Source organism: Dryobates pubescens, chromosome 22 (assembly GCF_014839835.1).
Source record: "Dryobates pubescens isolate bDryPub1 chromosome 22, bDryPub1.pri, whole genome shotgun sequence".
Classification (NCBI taxonomy): domain Eukaryota; kingdom Metazoa; phylum Chordata; class Aves; order Piciformes; family Picidae; genus Dryobates; species Dryobates pubescens.
In genome coordinates this window covers 3144570-3170555 of record NC_071633.1, presented here as the reverse complement: position 1 = coordinate 3170555, position 25986 = coordinate 3144570, and the positions used below count along the sequence as shown (strand labels likewise).

At 48.4% G+C, this 25986-nt stretch overlaps 1 protein-coding gene across 1 annotated transcript in view; it reads right to left on the bottom strand.

Annotated features, from left to right (window-relative positions):
- Positions 1–25986, bottom strand: part of LOC104301092 (mucin-5B) — a 75327-nt gene that overhangs the window by 29257 nt on the left and 20084 nt on the right. The window contains exons 13-28 of the mRNA XM_054171881.1: positions 25249–25413; positions 23261–23355; positions 20019–20145; positions 14736–14988; positions 12239–12291; positions 11036–11136; positions 10582–10733; positions 9883–10021; positions 7445–7555; positions 6329–6508; positions 4395–4631; positions 3409–3565; positions 2463–2591; positions 1944–2028; positions 1578–1615; positions 459–614 (exon numbers count right to left, since the gene is read on the bottom strand). Coding sequence (XP_054027856.1) covers positions 459–614; positions 1578–1615; positions 1944–2028; positions 2463–2591; positions 3409–3565; positions 4395–4631; positions 6329–6508; positions 7445–7555; positions 9883–10021; positions 10582–10733; positions 11036–11136; positions 12239–12291; positions 14736–14988; positions 20019–20145; positions 23261–23355; positions 25249–25413 — 2178 coding nt within the window. The remainder of the gene's footprint in view (positions 1–458; positions 615–1577; positions 1616–1943; positions 2029–2462; positions 2592–3408; positions 3566–4394; positions 4632–6328; positions 6509–7444; positions 7556–9882; positions 10022–10581; positions 10734–11035; positions 11137–12238; positions 12292–14735; positions 14989–20018; positions 20146–23260; positions 23356–25248; positions 25414–25986) is intronic.

Genomic DNA, 25986 nt, shown 5'->3' with positions numbered 1-25986 from the left:
AGGAACTTCTTACTGTAATGGAAACAGAGCACTGGAACAGGCTCCTCAGACAGGTTGTGGAGTCTCCTTCTCTGGAGACTTTCAAACCCTATCTGGATGTGTTCCTGTGTGACCTGCACTGGATTCTATGGTCCTGGTCTGTCAGGGGGGTTGGACTCAAAGGTCTCCAGAGGTCACTTCCATCCTGGGGTCCTTTGGAAGGCATCTTCACCAAGATCAGGTTGCCCAGATCTTTCTATCTCCATTATCTCTTTATCCCATTGCTACTAAGAATCTATCAAAATTACACTTTCAGTCCCTACCATGAGACCCACAAACTCTGACCCTTATTCCTAAGCCTTCAACTGCCTTCGGTTGTGCTTACATTCAGTAGGAGCCTTCTTCCAAGAGGGAGAAAAATCTTACTATGATTATAGACTTCCATAAAGTCACCATCAAACTTCTTACAAGTGTGGTACCTTGTGCTAGTGTGGATGGTGTGGTGCAGGGGATGAAAGTTCTGATGATGGCTCCATTAGGGCCACAGATGGCATCGCCACACTCAGCCCCAGATACTTGGCTGTATATGGTTTCATTCAAGGTGTAAGTCTTCCCATTGTAGCAGCAGAGGCAATCTGAGGGACCAAAAGAGCAAATGCCACAGTAAACAGGGGACACTTGTAATGGAAACACAAATGAAAGGAAAGGCAAGCTCTGGATCTGCCCTTCTCTTATCATCAGACATTAATTACTTGGCTGAAAAACTTTATCAGACTTCTGCTGGAGAAGGTGCAGTGGGAGTCTGCCCCATTGGAGTTTTGCTGTTGCTGGTGTTCCTTGGAGTCAGTTTGCACAGAGGAATGACTGGCTGGTGAAAGCATCAGAGTTGGCATTGTCTTCACCCAGCATGGAGCACAGGTGCACTCCCTCTTGGCAGGGAGCAGAGTGATAAAAGGCTGGTGCAGAAGGTGTTGCACAGCCATTTCCATCCACTAAGGAGGAAAAGCAGTGACAAACAACTTCCTCTCCAGGTTTTGGAGAGCATGCCTTCAGGACCCCAAGGGAATATGTCTACAAATGTACCAAACCCAGCAAAACTGAAGCTGTATCATCTTGCATTTTGGGATGGGGTTTCCCTTAGATACAAGAATTAAGCATGCCCTAAGCCAGTGTGTCTTTTAGCCACACAAGCACATCTCTCATTAACTGACTGGCTAGGCTTAGTGTGACATTAGTGGACAGGAAATAGCACCTCTAGAAGGCTTGCCCTGTTCTAAAAGTTCTCATTAGAACAGGAACCATCAATGGCCCACTTCAGTCTAGTGTCTGTCTTACACTGACTGCAAAAGAAGACATGAAGAAGTGGCATTTACCTGGCTGAGATGAGTCCCACCTTTCACACCTCCCTCCTTCCTCCCTGTGATCATCCTTCAGGTGACAGGCTGCATTTTGCTATCAAAGTATATCTTTACTGCTGCATCCACCAACTGAACTATCTAGCTGGAGTCTTAATCCCAAGGCATCTGAAGCAACACAGGATGTTGGGTGGTTTCAGCCCTACCATCACTCCAAGAGCAGTGAGGGTGTTGAAAAGTTACCTTTGGAGTCTTCAGTACACAGTTTTGCTTCAGGATCACTGCAGATAAAAGAGTGAAGGCTTGTTTTAGTGACTTGAACCAGGACATGGAATAACAATGCCTGCAGTGCTGCCTGCTTTTACATATAAGGTTATTCCTGGAGGGTTTGCTGATAATTGCCACTACCTATGAACATAAACCAAACTGCTGGGCTCAGACAGGGCCCTGAGCAGCCTGATCTAGTTGCAGATGTCCCTGCAGGTTGAACTAGATGGCCTTTGATGGCCTTTAAAGGTCTTTTCCAACCCAAACCATTCCATGATTCAGCAATTGTCTAAGCTGTCCTTTCCAGTTCTATTCTACCTCTCTCACCATCAAATGTCCTACCATGAAGTGCAGTTGAGGAGGGAGACACATTTCCTGCTGTCCTCATCAAAGTATGGCTTGTCAGGACTGCACTCTGGGTAACAGCCTGGAAAGAGAAAAGAAACAAAGCATTCTTTGGCTGTGTTGCATGGATTCAGTGAAAGCACACAAGCACCTCTGTCAGATGCAGATATCATCCCCAAATCAATGTGATCCCAGGGTGAATGTTCTTTATACTACCAATTATTTTCCCACCTCCTCTTTTTCCCTTTCTCCCCAAAGTTTGATTAACTCTGTATGTCAACAGATAATTACTCTCTGCAAATTTGGACTGAATGAGCTTTTATCTCTCCCCAGATTTAGAGGCAAATTATGCTGCAAGTGACACCATCATGTGGGGAATTAGCCCAGGTGAGGCATGGTCAATGAGTTGCTGGGGCCCATGGGAGAGCTTTTCAGCAGTCTTGATGCTGAAGACATTGAAAATCAGCCTGATAGCTTCAGTTCCCAGAGACTGCATCAAAGCTGAGTGAGAATTACCTTCTAAACTGTACAGCAAGTTCCCACATTTCCCTTGTGGGTTCCTGCAGGTCTTCAGACAAGGGACTCCACAGGGTTTATAGAACCACTCATGCTTATCAGGTGGATTGTAATAATCACAGAACACAGCTGGAAGAGAAGAACAAGAGACCTGCAAGTCTCAGTCACTGGCAGGGGTTAATTAGCAGATGTTGTAAACAGGAGTATAGCACCAGACTTGGGGTGGTGAGAGAATGCTTGGACTTAATGGTCAATCATGTGATTGTCCCCTGGGACTCAGCTCTGGGGAGGCCACACCTTGAGTATTGTGTCCAGTTTTGGGCACCACAATCCAAGAGAGATGTGGAGGTGCTGGAGCCAGGGCAGAGGAGGGCAAGGAAGCTGTGAAGGGCCTGGAGAATAAATCTGATGAAGAGCAACTGAAGGAGCTGGGGATGGTTAGTCTGGAAAAGAGGAGGCTGAGGGGAGACCTCATTGCTCTCTACAATGACCTGGAAGGTCATTGTGGAGAGGTTGCTGCTGGTCTCTTCTCCCAGGTAATTAGTGACAGAACAAGGGGGAACAGCCTCAAGTTACAGCTGGGTAGGTTTAGACTGGACAGTAGGAACATTTTTTCCCCAGCAAGAGTGGTCAGGCACTGGAATGTGCTGCCCATGGAGGTGGTGGAGTCACCAAGCCTGGATAGGTTTAAAGGTGGTTTGGATGTGGTGCTCGGGGATATGGTTTGGGGGTGAACTTTGTAGAGTAGGGTTCTGGGTTGGACTTGGTGATCCTGAAGGTCTGTTCCAACCTGAATGTTTCTGTGATTCTGTCTTTCCCAACCACAATGATCCTGTGACTCAAGGGCACAGCTGCACAATGATGTCAGGATCCTGCTGCTCTCTGTCTCCCACATGCCTGAGCACAGAGGGCACTGCCTTTGTGTGCTCCCTGGTGCAATACTCACGGCAAATGGCAGGGGTCCTCCAGTCCACACAGACCCCAGCTCTGCTGCAGCTCCTCGAGTAAGCAGCAACGGAGGTACAAAAGCACTCGCAGTCCCCCACGCTGTCACAGCCACAGAAGTCAGAAATACAAGATTCATAATAGGGTATTGGGTTCACCTGTCAAAAGGCCAGCAGGTCTGGTTTAACCGCAGCAAGGGCTCCAAATTGCTGCCATCCACTGGCAGGTCCAGGCTGAGTCTGTGGCAGGCTGGGATTGTCCTGAAGGAGCTAAGGTATCTCACAATGGGTAGCTTGCTATTTTCACCTGCCTGGCAGAACTGGAATCTGAATCTTCTCAGCCCCTTGTGTTTAACAGTGGTGCTCAGTGTCCAAATATCTTTCCCATGTAATTTCTGCAGGACTGACCCACCTCACTTTGGGTTAGCACAAGGATGTGGTGTGTGCACTCCCTGAGAGGCTGAGCATTTCCTTTTGTACTGCCTGCAAGGAACTCCATGTCTCTTCTGGTTTTGCCAGCATGAAGCAGCTAAGGACATGAAGCCAAGTTTGCTTTTAAAAGGACTTACTAAACTGCACTGAAGCTTTTTATAGACATTCTAATGAAGAATTAATAGGCTTTACCTCTATTGGTGTCTAAAATAAACCAAATAATTAATCTCTTTTGGTAATTTGAATGAGCTTTCCCATGGCTCCCCATACAAAGAGCCCTGCACTAACTTATCTCTAGATTTGACACACTGATACCCAATATTTATTTCTGGTAGCCAGCTATGGCCCTCTTTGTCTTCAGTTGCTCAAAACAGGCACTGCTGTTTCCCCAGCACTCTGCAACAGGATTTAACTGGTGCAGCTGTAAAGGCAGGTTTTGAGAGAGGTTGGTCTTGAGGTTGCTGTGTAATAGCCTCTAATAGTAGGAATTTGGGTGCAACTCTTCTGCCTAACAGCAGCAAATACCTAGTGTGGAACTGCTGAGGGTGAGGATTACCTTGCTGTGGCAGGCTTCAAAGATGTGACTCTTAATGATGCTGCAGTGCTTCTGTCCCAGGGCAGACTTGAAGGGCTGATTGGCACACAGGTCTGTCATGTTTATGTTGGAGCAGGTGCTTGTGATTTTCCAGCTGTTTCCAAACTCCTGGATGCTCATCTCCACGGACTGCCCTCTGGTCGTGAAGTCATTCCTTGAGCGGCCATCGAAGTCCCCGCAGAGGCCACAGACTTTTCCCTGGGGGATTTGGGCAGGCACAGTAAATGGCTTGGTTAGTTTGAGTGCAGGCCTTTGTATGACAGGAAGAAACCACAGAACAGGTCAAGGGAGAAGAGCTGTAAATTTCTAACCAGCCATCAATATGTGGCTTCGGAAATGCTGGACTTCAAGTGACAAGATCACTCCATTATCATGGAATGGCTTGAGTTGGAAGGCACCTTCAAGATCATCTAGTTCTATATCCTCCTGACATAGCCAAGGACACCTCCCTGTAGATCTCATCCAGCCTGGTTTTAAACACTTCCAGGGATGAGGTATCCACAACTTCTCTAGGCAACCCATTCCTGTGCCTCACTACCCTCACTGTAAAGAATTCCTTCTTAATGTCCTACCTAAATCTCCCCTGCTCCAGTTTAAAATCATTGCTGCTTGTCCTGTCACTCCCCAGCACTCCTGTAGCCCTTTCAGGTACTGGAAAGCTACTCTAAGGTCTCCCCAGAGCCTTCTCTTCTCCAGGCTGAACAGCCCCAACTCTCTCATCCTGTACCCATAGGGAAGGTGCTCCAGCCCTTTGATCATCTTTATGGCCCTCCTAGAATAGAATAGAACAGAATAGAATGGAATTAACCAGGTTGGAAAAGACCCTCAAGATCATCAAGTCCAACCTATCACCCAACACCATCTAACCAACTAAACCATGGCACCAAGTGCCTCATCCAGGCTCTTTCTAAACACCTCCAGGGATGGTGACTCCACCACCTCCCTGGGCAGCACATTACCATGGCCAATTACTCTTTCTGGGAAGAACTTCTTCCTAAGATCCAGCCTAAACCTCCCCTGGTACAGCTTGAGACTGTATCCTCTTGTTCTGGTGCTGGGTGCCTGGGAGAAAAGACCAATCCTCACCTGGCTACAACCTCACTTCAGGGAGTTGTAGACAGCAAGAAGGTCTCCCCTGAGCCTCCTCTTCTCCAGGCTAAGCAACCCCAGCTCCCTCAGCCTCTCCTCACAGGGCTGTGCTCCAAACTCCTCCCCAGCTTTGTTGCCCTTCTCTGGACACCTTCCAGCATCTCAACATCTTTCCTAAACTGAGGAGCCCAGAACTGGACACAGGACTCAAGGTGTGGCCTAACCAGTGCTGAGTACAGGGTCCTCTAGACCTTTTCCATGAGATCCATGTCCTTGGTGTGTTGGGTGCTTCAGAGCTGGAGCTGGATTCAGTACTCCAGGTGGGGTCTCAGGAGATCAGAGCAGAGAGGCAGAATCCCCTCCCTTGACCTGCCTGCCACTCATCTTTTGATGCAGCCCAGGACATGGCTGGGTTTTGGGGCTGTCAGTGTACATTGCTGGCTCAGGTTAAGCACTTCATCAACCAGCACCCCCACATCCTTCTCTGCTCTCACTTGTTCCCCAGCCTGTAATTGTGCTTTGGATTTCCCCAACCCAAGTGCAGGACCTTGCCCTTGGCCTTGTTGGATTTCACAGACCCACCTCTCCAGCCTGTCAAGGTCCACTCCACCACTGCAAAGTGTCCAGCTTGTGCCTTCAGCTCCAAGTGCCCTGGAGCATTTCAAACTGACTGAACAATGGAATAAAACACAAGACAGGACCTGCTTGCTTCATCCTGTTCACTGAACCCAACACTTTACCAAGCCTTACTCTTCATACTGGGGCTCCATAATGTTGAGTTTGAAGTCAATCCATCCCATACCTACCTGGAAAGATGGTGCCACATGAACCACGACAGTAGTCTTCTGGTCCCACATGAAGTTCATCCCTTGGTTTGTTTCAATCACAATGTAACCTCCTCTGAGATCCACTTTGTAGTTCTTCTTAGCTCTTGGATCAGTGGCTATCTCCTGGATTCTTCCTTCCAACAGCCTGATTTCACTGCTCTATAAGGAACAGACACATTGCATGGGGGGAAATCAAACATACAACTGAGTGCAGCAGCACTGGTGCTCTGCCTCTTCTCCTTTAGCTTTCTTTTCTGTAGTCTTTACACTACATCTAGGTCTGTCACCAGAAGTGTCAGCCACAGGCAAACCCCACTGAGTTCAGTGGGAGATGTCTGTCTGTCCATGACAAGCCTTCCCTCAAGGCCACAGAAATTGTCCTCATTCTAGATGAAATCTGTTCTGCTAGCAGAGATTTCTCCTGAGTAAGCAGGCAATTGAGCAGGCTAGAACACCCCTTGCCTTGCTGCTTTCTTTCACCATCCCCTCCCCACTAAAGGAGACATCTTCTGTATGCACTTCAGAGAAATGCTAAGCCTGAGCTGAAGGGAAGCTCTTCCCTCTGTGATCCCATCTACCTCGTGTTTGAACTATAGCACAGAAGCATGCTCCTCTCAAAGCTTTGTCATCCCTTCTATGCTGTTCATATCACAGATGCAAACACACAGAGAATCACAGAATCATAGAGTGGGTTGGGTTGGAAGGCACCTTAAAGATCATCTAGTACAAATCCCCCTGCTATGAGCAGAGACACCTGGCTCACAGCCACGTCCAACCTAGGCCTTGAACACCTCCAGGGAGAGGGCATCCACAGCCTCTATGGGCAACCTGTTCCAATGTCTGACCACCCTCCCTGTGAAGAATTTCTTCTCTCACTTCCTATATAGTGCTGTTAACCCCTTGCATCTGTCCCCTCACCTGCAGAAGTGTCCAGCCCTGATAACACCAAATACCTGAACCCTGCTTCTGCTTTCTGGCTGTTTGGTTTCCCTACTTATTCTCTGGCAGCAGCTGAGATGGAAGAGAAGAGATAGTCAACTAACTACTACAAACTCAAGACCACAGCTCCTCAGTTATAGCCAGCTGTAGACAAACCTCAAAAATCAATGTGATCTTCAGGGAGCAGATGGAAAGGGACTTCCCACAGGCATTGTTCTGAATGACAATCCGGAAGGTGCCAGCATCCAGGTTATTGGGGCAAAAGTCCTTAGAAAAAGAGGTAATCACAGAAACATTCAGGTTGGAAAAGACCCTCAGAAGCACCAAGCCCAGCCCAGAACCCTCCTCTACAAGGTTCACCCCTAAGCCATATCCCTGAGTACCACATCCAAACAACCTTTAAAGACATCCAGGGTGATTCCACCACCTCCCTGGGCAGCACATTCCAGTCCCTGACCACTCTTGCTGGGAAAAATTTTTCTTACTGTCCAGTCTAAATCTGCCCAGCTGTAGAGTAGAGTAGAGTAGAGTAGAGTAGAATAGAATAGAATAGGACAGGACCAGGTTGGAAGAGACCTTCAAGATCATTGCGCCCAACCTATCAACCAATCCAACACCACCTAATCAACTAACCCATGGCACCAAGCACCCTATCAAGTCTCCTCCTGAACACCCCCAATGATGGTGACTCCACCACCTCCCTGGGCAGCCCATTCCAATGGGCAATCACTCTCTCTGTGTAGAACTTCTTCCTAACATCCAGCCTAAACCTCCCCTGGACTGTGTCCTCTTGTTCTGTAGCTTGAGGCCATTCCCTCTTGTTCTGTCACTACCTGTAAGAAGTGACCAGCAGCAGCCTCTCCACAACCTCCTTTCAGGGAGCTGTAGAGAGCAATAAGGTCTCCCCTCAGCCTCCTCTGTGTCACTCTAACCATCCCCAGCTCCTTCATTCACTCTTCATCAGATTTATTCTCCAGGCCCTTCCCAGCTTTCTTGCCCTCCTCTGCCCTGGCTCCAGCACCTCCACATCTCTCGTGCATTGAGGTGCCCCAGACTGGACACAGCACTCTTGGTGTGGCCTCCCCAGAGCTGAGTCCCAGGGGACAATCACATGATTGATCATTAAATCCAACCATTCTCTAACTACACCTGTGAGAAGAGACCAGCAGCAGCCTCTGTAGAACCTCCTTTCAGGTAGCTGTAGAGAGCAATGAGGTCTCCCCTCAGCCTCTTCTTTTCCAAACTGAACAGCCCCAAAAGTGGGGAGATAAGAAGCTCTAAAATGAGTAGCAATCAAATGTGATTTCTCCTGTTTTGTCATTGTTATCCATTCACTCACCTAAACTCAGGGCAGTTCAGAAAGCTCTGGTGCAGCTGACCTGCTGGCAGGTTCATATTTGACCAGGAACTTCAAAGAATAAAAGCTAAGGAACAACTGAGCTTTTCATGGCACTAATCCTGCCCAGCCAAGAAGGTAAAAACAGTGTGGGGTGTTTTTTTTTTTCCTTTCTCTCCTTAAAATCAGCCAAATCAGCTGTAATTTGGGGATGACAAGATGTCTCACCCTGTGCTGCCTCATCACATGCAATTATCGTACACCATCCTCTCCGTGCTCCTGTCGCTACACAGATACTGGCAGCCTGGGAGAAACGCTTGGCTTTCCAGCACCACACCTTGTGGATGCTGGAATTACATCAGGGAAGGGCTGCCCCAGCCCAGGAATGAATCGTTTGGAATCACACAGTGCCCTCTTGTGTCGCTCCTGAGCCTCAAGTGCTTTGCTTTTAGGTGAAAAACATCGCAGTCTGTCCTAGCTGCAGGAGGAGGGGAGTGAGCTCTGCGGGCTGCACCAAAAGTGCAAGCAGGGCAAGGGAGGGGATTCTGCTCTGCTCCCGTAAGACCCCACCTGGTGTACCACATCCAGCTCCAGCTCTGAAGCCCCCAACACAACACAGAATCATAGAATCATCATAGAATCAACAAAGTTGGAAAAAACCTCGAGGATCATCAAGTCCAACCTGTCACCCAACACCTCATGCCTACTATACCATGGCACCAAGTGCCACATCCAGTCCTTTTTTGTACACCTCCAGTGATAGTGATCCCTGGGCAGCACATTCCAATGGCCAACAACTCTCTCTGGGAAGAACTTCTTCCTAACATCCAGCCTGAACCTCCCCTGGCACAGCTTGAGACTGTGTCCTCTTGTTCTGGTGCTGCTTGCCTGGGAGAAGAGTCCAACCCCCACCTGGCTACAACTTCCCTTCAGGGAGTTGTAGAGAGCAAGAAGGTCTCCCCTGAGCCTCCTCTTCTCCAGGCTAAGCAACCCCAGCTCCCTCAGCCTCTTCTCACAGGGCTGTGCTCCAGACCCCTCCCCAGCTTTGTTGCCCTTCTCTGGACACCTTCCAGCATCTCAACATCTTTCCTGAACTGAGGGGCCCAGAACTGGACATGCTGTGCTCCCTTTGGTTTCACCTAGAAAAGTCACCCAGGCTGAACCATGCAGCACAGCCTGGGGAAAGAATCTGGATAGGAAAGTGAAACAAAAAACAAACAACCCAACCAACCCCTTCAACCAAATAAAGAACTGTTACCTGAGCTAGAATATAGTCACAGTCTCCCAGGAAGTCAAACTTCTCCCCATCGAAGCTCATGTAATGCCCATTTCCATACACAGTGCAGGTTCCCTTGCAGGGGTTCTCTGTGCAGTTCCACTGCCTTTTGTTGCAGGTGCTGGGAGGTGAGATGCAAAGAGTCATCATCTTGGTGTGGAGCTTGGTTTTAACTTAACCCCAAACAGGGCAGAGTGATTCAGAGGTTTGTCTTTGGTGGTGCATCAAAAAGAAGCAATCAACTCTCACTCTTTCAGGCTTACCCTCTCAGCCCTTCCAGGACAGGTTCTTTACTCTAAGAGTGGTGGAACACCAGAACAGGTACCCTAGGGAGGTGGTTGAGGCCCCATCCCTGGAGATATTCAAGGTGAGGCTGGACAAGGCTCTGAACAGCCTGATCTAGTTGGGGATGTCCCTGCTGACTGCAGAAGGGCTTGGACTGGATTTGGAGGTCCCTTCCAACCCAGAGCATTCTATGACCATGCCATGAGGTGTTTTACTAATCAGAAAGGTCATTTTTACCACCAAGACACATTTGAACTCTACCTATTTTTAGTCCATGTTTCCCCCCAAGCCTGAGGCTCTTGTGAAGAAGAGGAAGGCTTCAAAATCCTGCCCCCACCATGCACAGACAATTCTAACCCCCTTTGATACAGACCCAGGCTCCCTGGAAGAACATACCACGTGTTGCAGTCCACTTTGATGGTCTCCCCAGGTTTATAGAAGCGTCCTCCATGGACACAGGGGCATTGATCTGTGGGGATGCATCCTCCGCTGCCGTCCAACACCAGCCCATCGGGACACACGCAGCCAGAAACACACTCTGTGACATACTGGGCATAGAAGGGTGCAACACAAGCAACTTGTTAATGAACAGGAAGTACAGGGAAGGAGCAGAGGTGCTGGATCTGGGTACCAGCCCTTTTTTTGGGGGGGCAAAGGGTTTCACCCCATAACTGTGAGAGAGCGACTCTCACATTCCAAGTGTCACAGCTACGTGGGTAGCTATAGCTGTTGTGTCACCAGTGAAGCACTTGGCCTTGTTGGCACTTGTTACCACCAGTGTTTTGTTAAAGATAATCACACATGGGAAGTCAGTTTGTGCCCTGCTGCTGCTAGGAAGGGAGGTCCTTACACAGTGCATGTCCTGGGTCTTGCAGCTTTTTTGACACTCCGATCCAATCGCGCCGGGTCCTGCAGAGCTGCAGTTGAAGTAATACATGGGAGCTGGGCAGTCTGGAGGAGGGAGAGGACACTTAGAGAAAGCAGCAATGATGCCAGAACACAGAATTAACCAGGTTGGAAAAGACCTCAGAGATCATCAAGTCCAACCTAACACCCAACACCATCTGATCAACTAAACCATGGCACCAAGTGCCTCATCCAGGCTCTTCCTAAACACCTCCAGGGATGGTGACTCCACCACCTCCCTGGGCAGCACATTCCCATGGCCAGTCTCTCTGTCTGGGAAGAACTTCTTCCTAACATCCAGCCTAAACCTCCCCTGGAACAGCTTGAGACTGTGTCCTCTTGTTCTGGTGCTGGCTGCCTGGGAGAAGAGACCAACCCCCACCTGGCTACAACTTCCTTTCAGGTAGTTGCAATTGCAAACCAGAGCATTGCAGGGGGCAGCACATGCCTCTCTTTTACAGTTTCTATTTGATTTTGCTTCTGTCCACTGAAAATGTGGCAAGAAGGCAGATAACTTCTAAGCATTGGGAACCATCTCCATCTTTCAAAGAATTCATAGAATCACAGAATCAATAAGGTTAGAAAATACCTCAGAGATCATCAAGTCCAACCTGTCACCCAACACCTCATCACTAACTAAAACATGGCTTCAAGTGCCATATCCAATACCCTCTTGAACACCTTCAGGGATGGGGACTCCACCACGTCCCTGGGCAGCACATTCCAATGGCTAACAACTCTCTCTGGGAAGAACTTTCTCCTCACCTCCAGCCTAAACCTCCCCTGGCACAGCTTGAAACTGTGTCCTCTTGTTCTGGTGCTGCTTGCCTGGGAGAAGAGGCCAACCCCCACCTGGCTCCAACCTCCCTTCAGGGAGTTGGAGAGAGCAAGAAGGTCTCCCCTGAGCCTCCTCTTCTGCAGGCTAAGCAACCCCAGCTCCCTCAGCCTCTCCTCACAGGGCTGTGCTCCAGACCCCTCCCCAGCTTTGTTGCCCTTCTCTGGACACCTTCAAGTGTCTCAATGTCCTTCTTGAACTGAGGAGCCCAGAGCTGGACACAGTATGCAGAATACTGAAATGTTACAGAAAGATATCACAGAAAAACATTCTATGTCTAGCAGACACCATAATCAGTTAACAACATCTCACCTTTTACCAGGACAGTTTCTCCAATGCAGTCCAACCTTCCTTGAATGCATTTGCTAAAGAGGTGCCAAAAAAAAAGACATCAGCTCTTTGCATGTCTCTCTCTCCCTCAAGAGAAAGGCACTGCAAAGCTTCACTAGCCACACAAATAAATTCCTACCCAAATGAGTGAGTGGTACAGCTAGCAGGTTCCCAGGCATGAATCCCCATCCCCAGAATACAATAGAATAGAATAAACCAGGTTGGAAAAGACCTTTGAGATCATGGAGTCCAACCTACCACCCAAAACCATTTGATCAACTAAACCATGGCACCAAGCACCCCATTCAGTCTCTTCTTAAACACCTTCATTGGTGGTGACTCCACCACCTCCCAGGGCAGCACATTCCAATGGCCAATCTCTCTTTCTGGGAAGAATTTCTTCCTAACATCCAGCCTAAACCTCCCCTGGCACAGCTTGAGACTGTGTCCTCTTGTTCTGGTGCTGGTTACCTGGGAGAAGAGACCCACCCCCACCTGGCTACCACCTCCCTCTTCAAGACTTTTCCCTTCATCTTTACAGTGGCTTCCTGTTTTCCCTAAACTACTTTTTTCCTCCCCTAAGCATTTCTTTTCCAACCTGGGAAATAAGGCTGATCATTTCTCAAGTAGCTTTTAAATGACTAGATGGATCTGTAGTGGCAACATAGTCTAAAATCTTCAGGAAGAGAACCAAATGTGGGAGTTGGGAGAGAAAAGGAAAACAGAAACAAACCAGGGGACATCTCAAGATGTAAACACATTGAATAAAGCAGCCTTAGCCTGGCATTTGATAACATTCCTGCCCTCAATTGCTTGAAAGTGAGGAAAAGACAATTGTTTTTCACTGTAGATGCAAAGTAATTGTGTAAGGTTTAGTATTCCCCCCCACCCCCCCTCAAATTTCTCCCTTTCACTCTTTCCAAAGGACTCCTTTTAAAGGCTGAGATTTGGGGGCCTTCTTCCTCACCCACTGTGGTGGTTTTGGGCAATGCCTTTACAATTTAGTTGCAGGTTTAGAGGAGAAAAACAGAAAAATATAAATAAGATCACTATGGGGGGGTAAAAAGGAAAGCAAAAGGTTATTCTAAACAAATTCATTGGGTAAATGTCTGGAATAAGAGGAGCTGTACCATAGCAATTCTTCCCTTCTCTCTTCTGACCTCTGGCTGGTTTTGATTCGCGAGAGAGAGAGAACCTGCTTATGGGCTGGCTTTGGCTAAGTCTAACTTCCCTCTTGTACAGGGGGATAAGGAAGGCAGGGAGTAGCTTCCCCTGGTCCTTAGCCAGGGGGGTCCTTGTGCTGTTTATTAACTGTAAATATTGTAAATCCTGTCTATTTTGTACATGTTCACTGCGTTCCTTTGTAGAGTGTGCTTCTTGCCTGTAAATGCAGCTTCCTCTGCTTCTAACTGAGTTGGTCTGGCAAAAGTTAGTGCTGGGGGGAAACTTCAACCCACCACAACCACCTGTAGGATGATGTCTTTTACTTTGGGTTTTGTTTTGCTTTCATTTGAAAGCCACAAGCTCGCCCAAGCACCTTGACTTCTACAGTCCCAGAACCCACAGTATGGTGGAGGTTCAGAAGGGACCTCCAGAGACCATCCAGCCCAAACCCTCACCCAAAGCAAAGTCACCCACAGTGGATTGCTCAGGATCACAATGTCCAGGTGGGTTTGGAATCTCTCCCAAGAAGGAGACTCCACACCTCTCTGGGCAGCCTGCTCCAGGGCCCCAGCATCCCCACACCAAAGAAGGTGTTACTGCTGTTCTGATTGAACCCCTGGGGTCCCAGATTGTGCCTGTTGCCCCCCACAAGGAGTCTGGCCTCACAAGCTTGCTGCCACTGCATCTGGATGTTCTTCACTCAACAGTGAGCTTTGCATACAGACTGCACACAGCCCTTCACAGGTTTTCAAGTTGTTGTTTGCTAGCAGGAGCACAGGGCCCTTAAGCTTTGCTGTGGCTGCACTTCCTGCCAGGAGAATATTTGCTTTGGTAGAATCTAGGAGAAATTTGTCATAATTCCTTGCAGTCAAATGAGCTCATTCAGGGACCAGAGCAGGGACTTCCCCAGTCAGCCCTGGCACCCCCCAGGCACAGCAGCCTTTCATAGTATCATAGTATCAGTCAGGGTTGGAAGGGACCACAAGGATCATCTAGTTCCAACTCCCCTGCCACGGGCAGGGACACCCCACACTACATCAGCCTGGCCACAGCCTCAGCCAGCCTGGCCTTAAACACCTCCAGGGACAGGGCCCCAACCACCTCCCTGGACAACCCATTCCAGGGCTTCACCACTCTCATGGGGAAGAACTTCCTCCTCACTTCCAGCCTGAATCTCCCCACCTCCAGCTTCATTCCATCCCCCCTAGTCCTATCACTCCCTGAGATCCTGAGCAGTCCCTCCCCAGCCTTCTTCAGATCCTGGAAGGCCACAATGAGGTCACCTCGGAGCCTTTGCATCATCAGAGCAGCTTACCACATCAGCTTGTCCTCTTGGAAGGAGTTGCCAGGCTGAACAATCTTGCCTTTGTAGTAGCAGGGGCACTCATCTGGAGTGACACATTGCTCCTCATCATTGAGGTAGGTGCCTTCAGGGCAAGCACAGCCCTCCATGGGAGCAATCTGCACCTTGCACAGCGGGTCAGGTTCATCCAGCGAGTGGCAGGACTGGTTGCAGTGCTTCACGCTATAGTTATAAACCATAGTCTCAGGACACTCCTCAGAGGGATCTTTGCAAGAGAAACAAAATGGATGTGTGGCCTTCTCTGTGCAACCATTGCTCACGCTCTTAGTGCTGCTTTCTGCTCCTTGGGAGCCAGAAATGGGCTTTCTCCAAACCGGAAGACCTCGTGTCCTAGCGGTCTGGGGGGAAGTTTGCTCAGGGAGCCTGAACTCCATGGCACTGAACACAGAAACACTCAGCAGGGTGGCGTTGGACTGACTTAGGGAATTAAGATGACTTTGTAATTTGTATCGTTTGTCTGTCTATCTTATGTCAAGGCCTTTAACTCTGTAGTTAAAAAATTCATTCTCTGCCTTCAATTGATGATTTCTTTGGCTGGGAGGAGTTTAAGAAATGAGGATCTTTAGCAAGGGCTACATTTTGATGTTACACAGGCAGTACCAAGGAACTCTGCTAACCATTCCTGTTTGATTTCTCTGGAGGAAAACTCAATTTCTCATTCTCTGGGCAAAATGGAAATAAAACAGCCTCTGAGCCCTCTGGGTGGACCAAACAGTTAAATACCAACATTTAAAGAGCCCAGCTGACCATGTAAGATGGTCAAAAGCTGGGTGATATTCACAGGCTGCTGAGAACCACCACCTTCAAAACTCTGCCATGAAATTATTGATCTGTAATTATTGATCTTCTTTCCATTGTGCCATGGCAAGTCAATTCCACTTTAATAGAATATACATAGAATAAACCAGGTTGGAAGAGACCTTCAAGATCATCGCGTCCAACCCATCAACCAATCCAACACCACCCAAACATCTAACCCATGGCACCAAGCACCCTATCAAGTCTCCTCCTGAAAACCTCCAGTGATGGCGACTCCACCACCTCCCCAGGCAGCACATTCCAATGTGCAATCTCTCTTTCTGTATAGAACTTTTTCCTAACATCCAGCCTGAACCTCCCCTGCAGTTGGGATCAACAGGCATGACAACAAGTGATGTCAGGAAATATCATCTACAACAAGGCTCTGCTTTTCAAGAAAGCCTGGTATTTAAATGCCTCAGAAAGTCAACAGGAACTCAGGATCTAGTCTTAGCTCACTTTCTAATTTACATCTGCAAATCTAACTCCATAGCTGGTTTTCAGACTCACATAGATGAGTGCATTGCTAGAAGGTACAGAGCAGTTGTTCCCTGGCAATGAGAATAGAATGGAATGGAATGGAATGGAATGGAATGGAGTAGAATAGAATAGAATAGAATAGACCAGACCAGACCAGACCAGGTTGGAAAAGACCTCAGAGATCATCAGGTCCAACCAATCACTCAACACCATCTAATCAACTAAACCATGGCACCAAGTGCCCCAACCAGTCTCCTCTTAAACATTTCCAGTGATGGTGACTCCACCACCTCCCTGGGCAGCACATTCCCATGGCCAATCTCTCTTGCTGGGAAGAACTTCTTCCTAAGATCCAGCCCAAACCTCCCCTGGCACAGCTTGAGACTGTGTCCTCTTATTCTGGTGCTGGTTGCCTGGGAGAAGATACCAACCCCCACCTGGCTACAACCTCCCTTCAGGTAGCTGTAGACAGCTTTGCAGCAATGTTATCACCACATCAGCAACAGGTTCCATGCTTGAACAAAGCTTTGTGTGGTTTCCAGCCCATGACCCTAATACACTTCCTTAGAATGGTTAATGTGCTGGGTCTGGGTACACATTAAAAACAAACACCAAAAAACAATTACTTTCCTGGTCTTATCTGGTGTAGATGTGATACCCTGTGTTTAAATCAGGCCTACTTTCTAGACATGCTATAAAGATTCAGCAACTGAGATTTGTCAATCAAAGCAGGCCAAATAAGGAAGGTATTAATGATCACAGAAGAGACATCAAAAATCATCAAGTCCAATCTGTCACCCAACACCTCATGACTAAACCAAGGCACCAAGTGCCACGTCCAATACTTTTGGAACACCTCCAGGGATGGTGACTCCACCACCTCCCTGGGCAGCACATTCCAATGGCTAACAACTCTCTCTGGGAAGAACTTTCTCCTCACCTCAAGCCTAGACTTTCCCTAGTGCAGCTTGAGACTGTGTCCCCTTGTTCTAGTGCTGGTTGCTAGAGAGAAGAGACCAACCCCTTCCTGGCTCCAACCTCCCTTCAGGGAGTTGTAGAGAGCAATGAGGTCACCCCTGAGCCTCTTTTTCTCCAGGCTAAGCAACCCCAGCTCCCTCAGCCTCTCCTCACAGGGCTGTGCTCAAGGCCTCTCCCCAGCCTTGTTGCCCTTCTCTGGACATGTTTAGATGCTGAAGAGTAGTTTACCTCAGATTTACCAGATGTAGGAGTCTCAATTCTTAGCTCTTAATGCAATAAAAACCTTTACTTACTCCCTTTGTGTTTGGGTGTTTTTTTCAGTTGGTAGGGTTTTTTGTGTGGGTTTTTGGTTTGGTTTTTTTTTGATGTGGGTTTGGTGGTGGTGGTGTTTTGGTGGTTTGTTTTTTTAAGAGGAAGAAGAGCAGTTTGGGTAAGAAAGAGGTTGCTTGATTTTAGTGCTCATGGACATAGATTTGAAATCATAGAATTGTCAAGGTTCAAAGGGTCCTCAAGGCTCAGCCAGTTCCAACCCCCCTGCCATGGGCAGGGGCACCTCACACCACAGCAGCCTGCTCACAGCCACATCCAGCCTGGCCTTAAAAAGCTCCAGGGATGACGCTTCCACCACCTCCCTGGGCAACCTGTGCCAGGCTCTCACCACCCTCATGGGGAACAACTTCTTCCTTACGTCTAATCTAAATCTCTACTCCTCTAGCTTGGATCCATGCCCCCTAGTCCTATCACTACCCAACATCCTAAAATGTCCCTCCACAGCTTTCTTTTACCCCCCCTTCAGATACTGGAAGGCCACTGGATCACATGCATCACAATTGAGGACATGAGTGCAGAGAGCATGAGCATACCTAAGACAGCTTTAAGCTTGCAGCAGGAGCACTAGGACAACGATGCCATGATCTAGGAGAGGCTGCTAACGCAGTGGTCTTGTGGGTAAGCAGTAACACAAGTAATGGTTCATGCTTCCCCTAACCATTATTGCCTGACAGACTGTTAGCTAGCAGGGTTTACTTGGTTCATACACTACTTGACTGCAATGTAGACATTCCCTTTGGACACAGCCTGCCTTGGATGCTGCCTGCAGCCTGGCACAGCTGGACCAGCTGCAGCAGCCTCTCCAACCCCCACCATGGGGCAGAGCAGCGGGATTCTGGCCCATCTGCTCTTTCACTCAAACAGTTGCAGCCCTCAATCTTATCACAGGCATGTTCCCAAAAGATCATTTCTTCTTAAATTAGGCCTCAAATGATTGTGCTGATTAAGCCATTAGTGGTTTTTTTCCCAGGGTTGCTGCAGTGTTTGAGTCGATATCACCCACGGTGCCCTGAGTGCACAGATTTCAGTCCAACCCATGCTGCACACCAGCCTTGTTTTGGCATTAGACAATGTCAGTGATTCTGTGGTGATAACAAAGCAGGGACTGTGTCTGGTCCATAAATCTGCATGGGTCTAGGATAATTTGCTGTGGACTACACTGTGTTCCCTTTGAATTGCTTCAGCATGGGTTTGTTGGCTTGCTCTTACTGCAACCTTAAATGCCTTCCACAAAGCACCACACCAGGTTCATTGTTTGTCTGCATTAGATAGCCCAGCCAGCCCCTGAGCCAAGCAGCTCCATAGATCACAGCTGCAGCAAACCTGCCTGAAAACTAATTGTTGTGATGTTTCCTATTCAGATGTGTTATTAGTCCAGAAACCCACACAACTTTTTTCATGCTGATAGAGGCAAATCTCATTGGAACTCTCTGACTGTCAGTGGGAAAAGGGAAATGTTGAAGTCAAATGCAGAAGCTGGGGCTTGGGAGTTTAATTCTCAGCTCTGATCATAGCATCATAGAATGGTTTGGGTTGGAAGAAACATTAAAGGTCATCTAGCTGCAACCCATCTGCCATGGGCAGGGACACCTTCCACTAGACCAAATAGCTCAAGGCCCCATCCAACCTGGCCTTGAACACCTCCAGGGAGAGACTATCAACAGCCTCCCTGGGCAGCCTGTACCAGTGTCTCTCCATCTCATAATTCAGTCTCATAATCAACTCTGGAAGTGCCAAGGAAAAGTATGTGGACACCAAAACCAGGATTAAGTGACAATCTGTATGCCCAAGAAACTTCTCTTCATTTGTATGATAGTCCTGAGATGAAAGTGCCTTTAAGCACTTTCCCATTCTCAGATATCACCAATGGATAGTTATTAAAAACCATCATTATTTTACTGTAACATGGGAAAATGAAGTCCATGAGAGCTACACTATTTTTATGGGTTGTGTCTGACACATTATGGCTGATCACAGGCTCACAGGATTTTAAGAGCTGGAAGGGACCTCTGGAGATCATTGAGTCCAACCCCCCTGCCAGAGCAGGAACATAGAATCCAGCACAGGTCACACAGGAACACATCCAGATGGGGCTTGAAAGTCTCCAGAGGAGACTCCACAGCCTCTCTGGGCAGCCTGCTCCAGGGCTCTGTGACCCTCACAGTGATGAAGTTCCTCCTCATGTTGAGGTGGAACCTCCTGTGCTGTAGTTTCCATCCATTGCCCCTGGTCCTATCCCAGGGTACAACTGAGCAGAGCCTGTCCCCTCCCTCTTGATATCCCTCAGATATTTATAGACATCTATTAAATCCCCTCTGAGTCATGGCTGAGATGAACTGCAAAGAAGGTGTTGGGATTAAAATACAAGGGGAGGTCCATGTGTTCAAAACTAACCTAATTGCAACTCCTTGGTGTGATTTAGTACACCCTACACTCTTTTGCTTCCCCTCATGTTTTACACAGGGAGCATGCATCACAGCAGCATGAAGTGGACATGAACTGATTTGGGCAGCAGAGGTTTTCTCTGTAGAATTTATACTTGTCCTATCTTTCAAAGACCCATTAATGCAGCACAGCAGACACTGGCTGCCACAGACTGGGCTCTCCTGGAGCTGTTCCCCACGACCCAAGGTATTTTAGGGTGCATACCACAGATGCCCTGCCTCCATCCCTTCAGGTGCACGCCGGCTGCAGCACAGTCTCTGGAGTAAGTAGAGAGCACACTGCACAGTGCCACTTCACTCTTCTCAGCGTTGCAGGTGTCATACATACATTTCTGGGGGACAGGAAGTCAAAAAGTAGTCAACCAACACATGGAGGGGGAAATAAAAGAAGTAGTATTAGTATCAATGGAACTTCATTTGTGCTAGCTCTAAATGAATAAGCGTGCTAATGAGACACTGAGAAGCAGGGAATCAGTGACAGTCATGTAGCTGCCATGAGGGTATGTCTGACACTGATGAACAGATGGATAAGCAGCAGCATAAGGGCAACTATGGACTCATAGAATTGTCAGGGTTGGAAGGGACCTCAAGGATCAGCCAGTTCTAACTCCTCTGCCACGGTCAGGGACACCTCACACTACAGCAGGTTGCTCACAGCCACATCCAGCCTGGCTGCAAACACCTCCAGGGATGAGGCTTCCACCACCTCCCTGGGCAGCCTGTGCCAGGCTCTCACCACCCTCATGGGGAAAAACTTCTTCCTAACAACCAATTTGAATCTACCCACTTCCATAGTTCATCAAAGCACTATGAAAAGTCTATCCCAGCCTCCCATGAGGATGTACAGACTGAGAGATGCCAAAATATGTCCTCTGAAAATATAGAGGACTGCCCAGCAATGACTGGGAATTTTGTGTCTGGTGTGTAGGTGAGAACCATCAGACTACAACACAGGTGCAGAAGAGATGCAGAATAGGTTTAAGATCTCCAAGGAGACCTCATTGTGGCCTTCCAATATCTGAAAGGGGCTTCAAGAAAGCTGTGGAGGGACTTTCTGGGGTGTCAGGGAGTGATAGGACTGGGGGGAATGGAGTAAAATTAGAAGTGGGGAGATTCAGATTGGATGTTTGGAAGAAATTCTTCCCCATGAGGGTGGTGAGAGCCTGGCACAGGTTGCCCAGGGAGGTGGTGGAAGCCTCATCCCTGGAGGTTTTTGCAGCCAGTCTGGATGTGGCTGTGAGCAACCTGCTGTGGTGTGAGGTGTCCCTGCCCATGGCAGGGGGGTTGGAACTGGCTGAGCCTTGAGGTCCCTTCCAGCCCTGACAATTCTATGAAATCCTATGAAACACCACCTAAGGAAACAGCTAAGCAAGTATAAAAGAGATTTACAGCTTGAGTTCTTTTAACTGAGCAGCTGGATAGAAGCAGCCAGACACAGGCTGACTCAAGGTCATGCTGCAGCAGTGGTGACTTATCCTACCATGACTGATGTCATGGAAAACACTTCCATGAATCATGGCTTAAAATCTGGTGAGATCAGCAGCAGCAACAGACATGCCCATAAGAAACTGGCTATGGAAAACTGCAGATTCCTGTTTTCCCTGTGGTTAGCATGGATTCTCAGGCAGACATGCTTACACAGGGCACACTGGGAGAGGCAAAGCATCAGCCAGAGATTTGAGGATACCTGATGATGCCTTATTTCACATCAGCTATTTTCTCATTATGTTGCATCACACACACTCCCCACATTCATTTTCTGTGTTTGCTATCCACATAAATGCCTCAGCTCTCTAGCTCAGCCAACTCCTGAACAGCAATGCAGAGCTGTACACCAAGAGTACTGATGGACAGCTTCTTGCACTCTAAATAGGAGAAGGGTAACAATATTCCACAGTAATAAATAGCATAGAAATGATATAAATACATGTTCTCCCTCTAGATGTGAATTTTAATCCAACCCAGAGGGAATCCAAGAATCACAGAATGTCAGGGGCTGGAAGGGACCTCCAAAGATCATCCAGTCCAACCCCCCTGCCAGAGCAGGGTCATCTAGAGCAGATCACATATGAACACATCCAGTCAGGTTTTGAATATCTCCAAAGAGGGAGACTCCACAACCCCCTGGGCAGCCTGTTCCAGTGTTCTGTCATCCTCACAGGGGAAAAAAAATCCCTCCTGTTTCCATGGAACTTCCTATGCCTCAGCTTCCACCACTGCCCCTTTTGCTGGCAATGGGCATCACCCAGCAGAGCCTGGCTCCAGCCTCTGGACACTCACCCTTATGAACATGAACAAGGTCACCCCTTAGTCTCCTCCTCTCCAAGCTAAAGAGCCTCAGCTCCCTCAGGCTCTCCACATAAGGAAGATCTACCACTCCCCTAATAATTTTTATTGCTCTGTGCTGGACTCTTTCAAGCAGTTCCCTGAGGTCCTTCTTGAGCTGAAGGGCCCAGAACTGGACACAACACTCCACAGAGCTGAAACAACTCTCAGTTCAACTCCTAGAATCATAGAATCTTCAGGGCTGGAAAGACCTCCAAAGCTCATTCCACAAGGAAACAGATTTAACCTTTCCAAGCATGAACAATTTGCAGGAATAGTAAATCTATTTTTCCTCCTCTTTCTCACAGAAGAGTGGCTGCAGTCACTTCATATTTTCAGCCAGCAAAGCCCACTGACACTTGCACAAACTCTCACATTGCTGTTTTCCTCACCAGCTCATCCTGGCCTGCATCAGGAACAGTGTGGCCAGCAGGAGCAAGGAGGTCATTGTGCCCCTGTACACTGCACTGGTTAGGCCACACCTTGAGTCCTGTGTCCAGTTCTGGGCTCCTCAGTTTAGGAAGGAGGTTGACTTGGTGGAACGAGTCCGGAGAAGGGCAACAAAGTTGGTGAAGGGGCTTGGAACACAGCCCTGTGAGGAGAGGCTGAGGGAGCTGGGGTTGCTTAGCCTGCAGAAGATGAGACTCAGGGGAGACTTTATTGCTCACTACAACCACCTGAAGGGAGGTTGTAGACAGGCAGAGGTTGGTCTCTTCTCCCAGGCAGCCAGTACCAGAACAAGAGGACACAGTCTCAGGCTGCACCAGGGGAGGTTTAGGCTGGATGTTTGAGGGAAGTTCTATACAAAGAGAGTGATTGCCCATTGGGATGTGCTGCCCAGGGAGGTGGTAGAGTCCCCATCCCTGGAGGTGTTCAGGAGGAGACTTGATAGGGTGCTTCATGCCATGGGTTAGTTGTTTAGGTGGGTTGGATTGGTTGATAGGTTGGACTTGATGATCTTGAAGGTCTCTTCCAACCTGGTTTATTCTATTCTGTTCTGTTCTATCAGTCAGCTTCCTAGCAAACAGCCATTACTGTAACCTACTTCACTCCCCAGGCTACCTTCCTGGCAGCTCACTCTCTGGACTAGATTAAAGCACCCATTTCAGACCAGTGTCTTACCTTGATGTACACAGAAGGGTCCACAACAGCATGGCAGGCAGCAAACGCACTGCTGGTGTTAGACAGGAGAGCACACCAGTGCTGGGCAAATTTTTCTGCAGTGAGAGGAAACATCACAGTCCACAGTCACTTAAACCATTTGGCTGGCTGAATCAATACTCTTAGCAGGCATCACACAGAACTGGAATGTCCTGAAGTGTTCAGATAATGTCGAAGGGAAGTGCAGGACGTTAGCATGGCCAGGTGACAAGCACAGGTGGATGGCTGACCAGGCATCTCCCTAAAAGAAAGCTTTCACCTGCCAACTGCTAACATTATTACTGTGCCTGGGTTTCCAGAACATCTGCAAAGCCTCCCCACTTTCAATATTTTCCATCCATCTTTCCTAATCCTTTACAATCAGGCAATGATTTATCGTCACAAAATACAGAAGGCCCAGAGCAGGGCCAGGAGGAGGAGCAGAGGGCTGGAGCTGCTCTGCTCTGGAGACAGCCTGAGAGAGTTGGGGTTGTGCAGGCTGGAGAGGAGAAGGCTCCAAGGAGACCTTCTTGTGGCCTTTTAGTATCTGAAGGGGGCTACAAGAAAGCTGGGGAGGGACTTTTGAGGGTGTCAGGGAGTGACAGGACTGGGGCAAAACTAGAAGTGGGGAGATTCAGATTGGATGTTAGGAAGAAGTTCTTCCCCATGAGGGTGGTGAGAGCCTGGCACAGGTTGCCCAGGGAGGTGGTGGAAGCCTCATCCCTGGAGGATTTGCAGCCAGGCTGGAGGTGGCTGTGAGCAACCTGCTGTAGTGTGAGGTGTCCCTGCCCATGGCAGGGGCATTGGAGCTGGAGGTCCCTTTCAACCCTGATGATCCCATAACATCAAATATGCAATGAGCAGTGTGGCTGTGAGCTGCAGCTTTAATTTACACCTGGCAGTACCCAGAGAGTAGAGTCTGAATCCTATGAAGCATGGAATGACAGAACTACAAAAACTTCATCAGCTTGGAAGGGACTCTCAAAAGTCATCTTCTCCAACCCTACTGCTGTGTGCAGGGACCTCAACTAGAGCAGGTTGCTCAGGGTCCCATCAAGTTTGATCTTGAAGTTGTCCAGGGATGGGACCTCTACCACATCTCTGGGCAACCTGTTCCACTATTTCACTACCCTTGTTGTAAAGAACTTCCTCCTAATGTGAAACTTAAATCTACCCTGCTTGAGTTTCAAACTGTTGCCCCTCCTCCTATCACTACCAGCCCTTGTCAAAAGTCCCTCTCCAGCTGTCCTGTAACCCCCTTCAGGTACTATAAGGCTGCTCTAAGGTCCCCCTGGAGCCTTCTCTTCTTCAAGTTGAACATTCCCAACTCTTTCAGCCTGTCTTCATAAGAGAGGTGCTCCAGCCCCTGATCATCTTCAAGGCCCTCCTCTGGACCTGCTCCAGCAGGGCCATATCCTTCCTGTGTTGGACTCCAGGGGCGGACACAGGGCTCCAGGTGACGTCTCACCAGAGCAGAGTAGCAGCATCACCTCTCCATCTGCTGGCCACACTTCTTCTGGTGCAGCCCAGGATGTGATTGGCCCTCTGGGCAAATCCAGAACCAGTGAAAACAAGAACCAGACAGGGCCCCTGGTAGAGTCCAACAGTACTTTGGGTGATTTACTCCTCTTGCCTTCTGCACAGCTGTAACAATCAAGACTAGATGAAAATCTTGCCCAGATACTACAAACCAAGCACACTCTGCCCTGAATCTAATCTGGTCTCACTGCCACTGTGTTCTTCAAGCCATGAGTGAAGGTGTTGGTTCTTTCTCCAGCAGTGCATCTTATTTCTCTTTTAAAAGCAAAGCTGTCATCCTAAAATTCCCACAAAAACCCAATGTGTTCTCTCTGTAACAGTCCCAGGGATGGTGGCTTTTGAGGCTTTCAGAGATTGGGAATGGTTTTTCTGGCCACCCATCACATGACAATTATTTAGCACTGATAACCCAGGGATAAAAAGCCTGCTACCTTTATCCACACTGTTTGAACAAGGGTCTTCAAAGCTGTCCTCAACATCAAAACAGCTGGCTCTGGTTTTCCATGAGTTCCCAAAAGCAGAAGCTGAGTCCTCCACAGCTCCAGTGACTGTTCTGAAGTCGTCAGTCTGGATGTTATTGAAGTTGCCACAAAGACCTTGGGTGGATGGCAGCAAAATGAAAGAAGGGGGGAGGAAGGGAGAGAGAGAGAGAAGAAATCACTGCATGAGTGGGGAAAGGAATGGCCTCTGGATGAGCACTCTTAACTCCATAATGAACCTTGCCTGAGAGAAGCCAAAATTTCCTTCAGAGACTTCCTGATGTTACCACAAATCAAACCTTGTATGTAGAGTGTAATTATGATTCCTCTTTTGTTTTTGCATTACAGCAGCACTTAGTGATAGCACAGAGATTAGGAGCTGCTTAAATGCATTTCAGTAAACACTGGCAGGCAGAGAAGTGCCTTCCCCAAAGGCCTGGAAGCAAAGGAAATGCAAAAGCAAAACAAAAGGGGCTGGAGAGAGACAGGATGTAATCCCATTACACAGACAGAAGCACAAAGAGCTTTAGGGATGTAAACAGGAGATGGGTGGCAAACCCAAGAACACAGCCTGCATCTCCCAAGTCTCTGATGAAGGCTTGCATTTACAGAAAGACCTGCACACACTAAACACATCACAGAAGTGACCTCATTCTCTCCAGCAAGTGGCAGGGCTTAGCCAACACCCGG